The 7,804-nt window shown below is 56.6% G+C and overlaps 1 protein-coding gene across 1 annotated transcript; it reads left to right on the top strand.

The window, feature by feature from the left end:
* Positions 1-5,752: 5,752 nt before the first annotated feature.
* Positions 5,753-7,119, top strand: AANAT (aralkylamine N-acetyltransferase). The gene is made up of 3 exons (XM_010983838.3): positions 5,753-5,985; positions 6,276-6,430; positions 6,814-7,119. Exons 1-3 carry the CDS (start codon positions 5,823-5,825, stop codon positions 7,117-7,119), a joined length of 624 nt encoding a protein of 207 aa, XP_010982140.3. The 5' UTR covers positions 5,753-5,822.
* The last annotated feature ends 685 nt before the right edge of the window (positions 7,120-7,804 follow it).

The raw sequence follows: 7,804 nt of genomic DNA, 5'->3' as shown, positions 1-7,804 counted from the left end.
TACAAACGTGCTTGTCAGAAACTGAGCCAGTCTGGTCACACCCCTTGCTGATGGGCTGGGCAAGTGCAGGAGGCAGCAGGGCTGGCAGCAAAATGAACCGATCTCAGGGAAGCAGGCCTTGCCTCGTCCCTATCTTAGCCAGTCACTGGGCTGCCTCTCCAGACCCACCAAGTGTGCATGGGCCCCATGCTACTCCCTGGCGGAGCCCCGCCCTGCCTGGCCTCTTCAAACCTCTGTGTAAGAGCAAATCCAGAGGGACCCAGAGAGCTCCTTCCACACTGCAGTGAGTGTTTGGGGGCTCCAAGGTGCCTTCCACACTGGGGTCTTTGGCTGGAAAAGTGGGGTGAGAGGGGAGCTGCCCCAGGAGCCCTCTCACAAAAAGTAATTTTAGATTGTGTCCTGGGCATTTTGAATATTACATTATATGACCCTGGGTGCCGTTTAAATCTAAGTAGAATTGATATCAGGGCAAAGAGACATCTCCCCAAACCCATCCTTCTCTCAGGGTCCTCATCCGGGCTGATGGCAGCATCACCTACCTGGGTACCAAGTTGGGCACCTGAGGGTCAGTCCACCTGTCATCAAAGCTGAGGTTGTGGTCCCTCTACCCGCTTTTTACACCCCCAGTTCCAGAGCTGCTCTGCTGGGGGCAGCTCCACATTGCAGGGGGAGAGGGTGACGGGATGGTTCCGTGGCCAAGGGTGTGGTTCTGGAGTCGGACGAATCTGAGTTTGAAGCTTGTGCTGCCACTGACTCACTATGTGACCTTGGGCAAGTTATTTTACTTCTTTGAGCCTTGGTTTCCTTTCTGTAAAATGGGAATAACAACAGTACCTACTACATAAGGCTGCTGAAGAATTTAGCTGACATGATGGGTGGAAAGTTTTGCGCATGCCTGCACAACATTTTACGAGCCTGAGCAACGTTAACTGCAACTACTAGTTCACCTCCATCTCTTGCCTACGCCGGCGCCCTAGTCCCCGCACCACCTTGTTTCTGGGAGATTGAAAATATGAACACGATCATCAACTTTTTAGCTTTATGTCTTTCCGTGGCTCTCCGTGGTCCACCAGAGAATGGCACACGTGATCTTTTATGAATTGATTCCTTCCACCTCCCTCCAACCCCACCTACCGCGTCTGCACCTAGTGCGCATGCTCCCTGCTCCCGCCTCAGCTTTTCACTCCAGGGTCCCGACTTTTTGGTGCCTTCGAACCTTTGCACTTGCTTCACCATCTGTTTGGAATTCTTTATTTCTCTACTTGGATAGATTTACCTAAAGAACTCCTATTCACCTTACAATACCCACTTTGGGGCTTCTTATCTATGAAGTCTTCCAAGAGCCCTATTCCCCTCCCCCCTTACTCCCCCACTTACCTGGTAATAACTGTCTGAGTGCATTTATTTCCCTCTATTTGCATGCCTAGCTCTTTTGCGGGACTCTTCTTTGTACCTTTGTTTTCCAGCATCCAGCGCAGGTCTGAGTCACAGTAGGTGCTCAAAAGATTTTTCGAATGATCGAACAAAAACAAGCCAACCTCTCCCAAAGGCCCTAAGTGCACCAATAGGTCCCTGGGACATCTCTGTCTTTCCTCAGTTCTCCAGCTTTCTATTTTTCCTAGACACAAAAACCCTCACAGGCACACTCACATCACACACACATCCACACTCACCCCATGCACACATATACAGGTCCACGTATACACACACAGCCTCGCACACACACATGCCTCACCCAACACACACTATTGTTCTCTCCTTAGCCTTCAGCCTCCAGCTCTGGGCTTCGCACGGGCTACAGGAGCCCCTAACCACGTGTGGCTCTTAGCCCTCAAAATGTGGCCGGTCTGAATTGCCAAGGGCTGTAAGTGTGAAATACACACTGGATTTTGAAGACTCAGTGCAAAAACAAAACAAAACAACAACAACAAAAAAACCCACCAGAATGTAAAGTATCTCTAATAATTTTTATATTGACTACTTGTTGAAAGGACAATACTTTGTGGATGTTGGGTTAAACACAGTATTCTATTAAGTCAAGGTAACCCGTTTCTTTAGGCTGTTTTTCACGTGGCTACTAGAAAATTGAAAATCACACATGGGGTGCACAGGAGCTTTCTATTGGGCGGTGGGGCTTCAGATACCCAGGAAGCCATAGGTCCCTTCTTTCTCCAGGAGGTGGCGATCTATCTCTGCTTTTGACACCTCCGTTCCAGAAAGATCTGGAAGGTTCCTGAGGAAACCGCCTGTGTAATATGGCAGATATTGAGCCCTAAATAAGGACAGAGCCACATTCAGCCCCGCGGTGATGTCAGCCTATCGAAGAGGCTGCAAAATAAATCCACAGGAAGTCAGGGAGCAAGTGTTACCTTCCTCAACAGAAGAACCAACACCTAGCGGCAGACGCCTACTTGCATCGAGCATATTGCCACACGTCCTGTGCAGTCTCTGTCCTCCAGGGATTTATAAGCCTTTGGAGGTGATGAGTGTGCAGTGGACACCGTGGTGCACAGCCAAGTCCACGTTCAAGTCCAGAACTCCTCCCCCACCAGCTGCTGAGGCTCACACCTGCGTTCCTCTCCAAGGACTGCTCTTGGCTGAAAGAAGACGCATCATCCATGCAATGACTGTCCCTAAGAGGGAAACAAAGCCTGGTCCTCTGGCCTCAGGGTGTGGTCCCAGGGAATAGACTCTAAAAAGCTTCCGGACCTGGACCACCTGCCTGCTAATGAGGACCCCCATCCCTAGGGGAGGGTAGAATATGCTGGCCCCTGGCATGCTGTACTGGTGTGTAATTATTAAACAGTTCACGGGCAGTGAGCTGGGATGGGATACCAGGGGAAGGAAATGCAGTGGTGGTGAAAAAAATCTCAGGTGTCTGAGAGGTATTGTAAGAATGGTGGATGCTCACACCTGACCTTGGGGGACAGAGGGAAGTAGAGGGTCAGGTTCTGGACTTAATAAGAGTCGTGGGGCCCCAGAGGAGGCTGAATTCTCAACCTTAGTGAGTCAGCTATGCCAAGGGGGGTTGTGATTGGGAAAAAGAAGCATTTGGGGATATCTGGGTCACGCCAGGCTCTCCTAGAACCTTCTGGACCCTCCCAGCTCACCTCCTCCAGCTAGGATGGCTCTAGGCAGCTTGGAGAAATTATCTTGAGTACTCAAACCCCAGTGGGCAGGACTGCTGATGAACTGAGGCTGCATTCTCAGCTGGAAGCTGCCTCCTCACAGCTAATGCAGGGCAGTGAAGCCTGCCCCCTGCCTCCATCTGGGTGTCTCTGAAGGATTTCTGGCTCCTGAGCTCCCAGGAGGTGGGCTGAGGCCTCTGTAGCAACTGCATTCTGACAGCCCGACTTCTCTCTCTACCCAGACTGCTTCCCTTTCTACCCACCGGGGTGGCTCCCAGGAGGCACTCTTCCAGCGAACCCCCTGCCCATGATTCTCCATCTCCATCTCTGTCCCCCAGGGTATCTGCTTGGGCTCGATTAAGATTGGAAAGGTAAATACAATTAGGCAAAATGTGCTCCATGCCAGGTGTGCAGGGCAGGTCTTAAATGCAGGTGAGGGACTGAGAGAAGGAGGCCACCCTCAATACCATCAAAAATCACAACTAGTTACACAAGTGCCTGTCCAGAGAGCTGCCTTCTTTGCCCGTCAGGGCCTTTCCTTTGCTCTGCATGGAAAATTGGGGTCTCTGGGCCCCATCGCTCATGGGGCCTACCTTTCAGATTCCCCCAGGTGGGCTCCCCTGGGCTGGGCCCTGTAGTGGGAACCCGGCAGCTGTCACATCAAGGGGAGGAGAGAGGAGCGGGTGAGGCCCGACTTGGAAGCCCCTAGAAGCCCCACCACATGCCAGGCTTTCTAGATTCATCTGAGCTGCTGCAGGCTCTGTGCTGGGAGCGGGGTGGGGGGCAGGGGGTAGACTTCTCCAGGCCCTGGCTATGCAGGGGGACCAGTGTACCTTTCACCAGTGCCCTTTGCCCTGCTGCCACCTCTGCTTTTTCACCATGAGGTTGTTCCTCTGCATCTGCCTCCCCAACTCCCAACCCCAGAAGGACTCTTCAAGGCCATCAGGGATTCCTTGTCCCGAGAATCAGAGATCTTTGTCCATTCTTGGCTGCATGGGATGCTGCTTGCTGCCCCGACCTTGGGTTCCTGATCCTGGTTCTGCTAATCTCCTCACTTTCTTCCCATGAATATCTCATTTTCCCCCAAGAGACAACATCCCCAAGCCTGGCCCCCAGCTTCCCTGTTGGTATACGTGGCTCATCAGAATGTTCTTTCCATTCTGTGACTCAGTTGTCTCCCCCATCATGAGGACAGCCACATCTGCACCCATGATCCCAGACTACAGATCACTGGTGGGACGGGGGTTCAGCTGGGTGGGAGGTGAGGCTCTGCTGGGCAGGTGGAGGGTCAGATCACACAGCCCTCCGGGCATCTCTGTGTGTACTGGCCAATATGGCTCCAATCGCCGTAGAATGTTCTGGAGCCCTGGGGCAAGAGCCCAGCCATTGCCCAGAGTCCGCGGGAGAGACAGGGAAGCTGGTATCCAGATGTGTGCAGCCCTGTCTGGTGGGCTGGGAGACCTGCAGGAGGCCAGGCTGGAGTGGGTAATGGGGGGACCCCTAAAGGGGCAACACCACAGGAGAAGGAACGAGGTGGGGGGGGCAGCCTGAGCAGAGTCAGAGCCAGGGGAGTCAGGGTTACAGGACCCTTTCACGGGAGCTGGTGCTGGAGGGAGACTGTGGCATTAAGAGTAAAACTCTACCAACAGGGGTCTGGAAAGAAGCCCCCTGAGCCAGGATCCCCACGCCGGGACATTGGATTACGTTGACTTTACATCAAACACCAGCCTTGTCCTCTCCCCTCTGGTTCTGCAGTTCTAACTGGCCACTGAGCAAATGCTGTAAATGGTACCACGCTCTGGCTGCCAGCGCTAGAAGGACCCTCAGAGGTGGGTTTGCTAGGCTTCAGGGGACAAGGGGTGAATGCCTGTGCCAGCCGGTTGGCACCAGAGCAGGGATTAGAGTGAACCCACGAGGCTTAGCCCCGTGCTCTTCCCCGTAAACCCTGGGGCCTCAGCCAGCCACTGTAATCCTCTGCGTCCAGTGTGCCATGCTGAGATGTTACCCTCGGCACACAGGGACAGCGCACGGGGCTGCCAGAGTCCTGCGGGCATCGCCTGCCTGTAACGTAGAGGCGGGGCGGGTGGGGGAGTAGAAATCTCTGAGAAGAGCGTCACTCGTGCCAGCCCACGCTTACTGTGACAGCCAGGCACCTAGGAGTCTGGAGTTTTCTGGTTCCTGAGCCTGTGATCGGTCCCCGGGTGACTGGCTCTGTGGTGGGAACATCAGGGCCCCTGCCCCACTGTCCTGGTAAGTGGGGACTCTGCCTCCGGCTCCCAGCCTTCAGGAATAAGAGCACCCTGCTTGGGGCTTGGAGACATGGGGAGAGAAGGTGGAGAAGACGGCGGCGACCTGCAGGCCATGGGGCTTCACAGGGGAGGGACAGACTCCTCTAAGAACTGTACGTCTGCCGTGGGTCAGGGAGAGAGACAAAAAGTGACCTGGGGGCCCAGTGAGCAGGGACAAGGCAGGAGGTGTCTACCCCGTATACGCCTGCTCCACTCCAGCCCCCAGACTCCCCACTCCAAGTCCGCTACAAAAGAGGTAAGAGGAACCATCACGCTGGACGGCCCCCTTGGAGATGAGGATCAGACCCCAGACTATCGCTCCCCTCCAACAGGTGCTGAGGGGTCCTCCTTATCCCAGAGGCCACTTCTGAAGCTGGGGCCCCCAGAGGTGGAGGTAGCAGCCAGGATGTCCACTCAGAGCATCTACTACCTAAAGCCCGTGACTCTGCACCTGCCCCCTGGGATCCCCGAGTCCCCGAGTCGCCAGCGGCGCCACACACTCCCTGCCAGTGAGTTTCGCTGCCTCACCCCAGAGGATGCTGCCGGGGTGTTTGAGATTGAGCGTGAAGGTGAGCAGCCCCCACACAGGGGCCGGGACCCTGCTGTACTCCGCTGCTGCTCCCCTTGGGGAGAAGACCCTCGAGTCTCCTATCCTTGGCAGCGGGGACCCCAGAATAATCAGACATATGTTTTTGTGCGTGTGCATGAGTACGTGTGGGTTAGGAAAGTGGGGGGAACAGCAGTGTTGAACCTCTGCTTTCCTGTGGGGGAGGGACCTCTGAGCAGATTCTCGGTCTGCAGTGGACAGTGGGCAGGCGGCACAGAGACCACTAAGTCACCACCAGTGCCTCCTCCGCAGCCTTCATCTCTGTCTCGGGCATCTGCCCCCTGAATCTGGACGAGGTCCGGCACTTCCTGACCCTCTGTCCTGAGCTGTCCCTGGGCTGGTTCGTGGAGGGCCGCCTTGTGGCCTTCATCATTGGCTCCCTGTGGGACAAGGAGAGACTCACTCAGGTGAGGGCAGGGCAGGCCCAGGAGGCCCCTGGAAGAGAGGCCACCGCCTGCTGGCCCCCGGCTCCTCCTGCTCTCACAGAGGCTGCCAGGGAGGGGAGAGGAGCCCAGTGCCTGGGATTTCTTCCTCCAGAACTAAGAGATGAGCACAGATGTGGTCCTCTCCCAGAGCAACAGAGCCCAGTCCTTTCGGATCTCAAGGCCCTCATGAAGGGGCCGCCCTAGGGCTGGGGATGTAGCTCCCAAGTGGAGGCCCTCCTTGGGTGAGAGGGGAGCCCTGATTGGAGGAACTCAGGGGACACCTGCCCTTGGCCCAGATGGGGGCAGTTTGAGGGTACAGGTGTCCACAGAGGTGACATGGACTTATGCCTGTCTCTTGCCCCCAGGAGTCGCTGACGCTGCACAGGCCCGGGGGCCGCACAGCGCACCTGCACGTGCTGGCCGTGCACCGCACCTTCCGGCAGCAGGGCAAGGGCTCCATCCTGCTCTGGCGCTACCTGCACCACCTGGGCGGCCAGCCAGCTGTGCGCCGGGCCGTGCTCATGTGCGAGGACCCACTGGTGCCCTTCTACGAGAGGTTCGGTTTCCACCCCGTGGGCCCGTGCGATGTCACCGTGGGCTCACTGGCCTTCACGGAGCTCCAGTGTTCCCTGTGGGGCCACACCTCCCTGCGCAGGAACAGTGACTGCTGACCTGGCCACCACCTGGGGTGCCTACGGCCAGGTGCCAGAGATGTGGGGAGGCAAGCTGGGGGCTCCTACTCTGTCCTGGTGTCCCCTTCTCCACCCTGGCCTTCCCCCAGCTCAGGAGACAGTGACTCCCAGGTGGCCATGGAAAGGGGAGGGGTGAAATAAAGAGAAAGTGGGGCGGCTGCTCTCAGCCCTGGCTGCCCCGCTGGGGCACAAGCTGTGTGTCCTCCAGTCTGTCTGCACGAGGCCCTCTGTAGTCCCTGCATTCCAAACTGTGCCCTAACGTGGCTGGGTCGGTTAAGGAGGGACAGTGGGAGGCATCCTGCAGCTCTGCCTCGGCATCCTCACTAAGCAAGCCTGATGCTCAGGGACCCTTAACCCCTCCAGACCCGGGTCTGCCCCTTCCCATCCTCATCCCTGGAATGCAGGGTACCTGGGAGCAGGAAGGGGCAGGGACCACCTCTCAGCTCACCACACTGGCCCCCAACCCCACCACAGGACCCTGGGTCCTATGCCCACAGTAACAGTGTTGTGCCCCACTGGGGTGTGGGGTGAAGGGTGGGGTGCAGGATTGTAGGTAACAGACAAGTGCTGCACCTCCCACTCTTTCTGCCAGGACGGCCCCCGCCCCGCCCAGCCAACCCCCTCACTATCCTCACAAGCAGGTGGGGCTGGGGGACTGCAGGGA

Source organism: Camelus dromedarius, chromosome 16, assembly GCF_036321535.1.
Source record: "Camelus dromedarius isolate mCamDro1 chromosome 16, mCamDro1.pat, whole genome shotgun sequence".
Lineage (NCBI taxonomy): Eukaryota > Metazoa > Chordata > Mammalia > Artiodactyla > Camelidae > Camelus > Camelus dromedarius.
This window is presented reverse-complemented; position numbering and strand designations above follow the sequence as displayed.

Coding starts and splice junctions, on each gene's coding strand:
- AANAT (XM_010983838.3), top strand. CDS start 5,823: ATGTCCACTCAGAGCATCTACTACCTAAAGCCCGTGACTCTGCACCTG. Junction 5,986..6,275: donor GTTTGAGATTGAGCGTGAAG/GTGAGCAGCCCC, acceptor CCTCCTCCGCAG/CCTTCATCTCTGTCTCGGGC. Junction 6,431..6,813: donor ACAAGGAGAGACTCACTCAG/GTGAGGGCAGGG, acceptor TCTTGCCCCCAG/GAGTCGCTGACGCTGCACAG.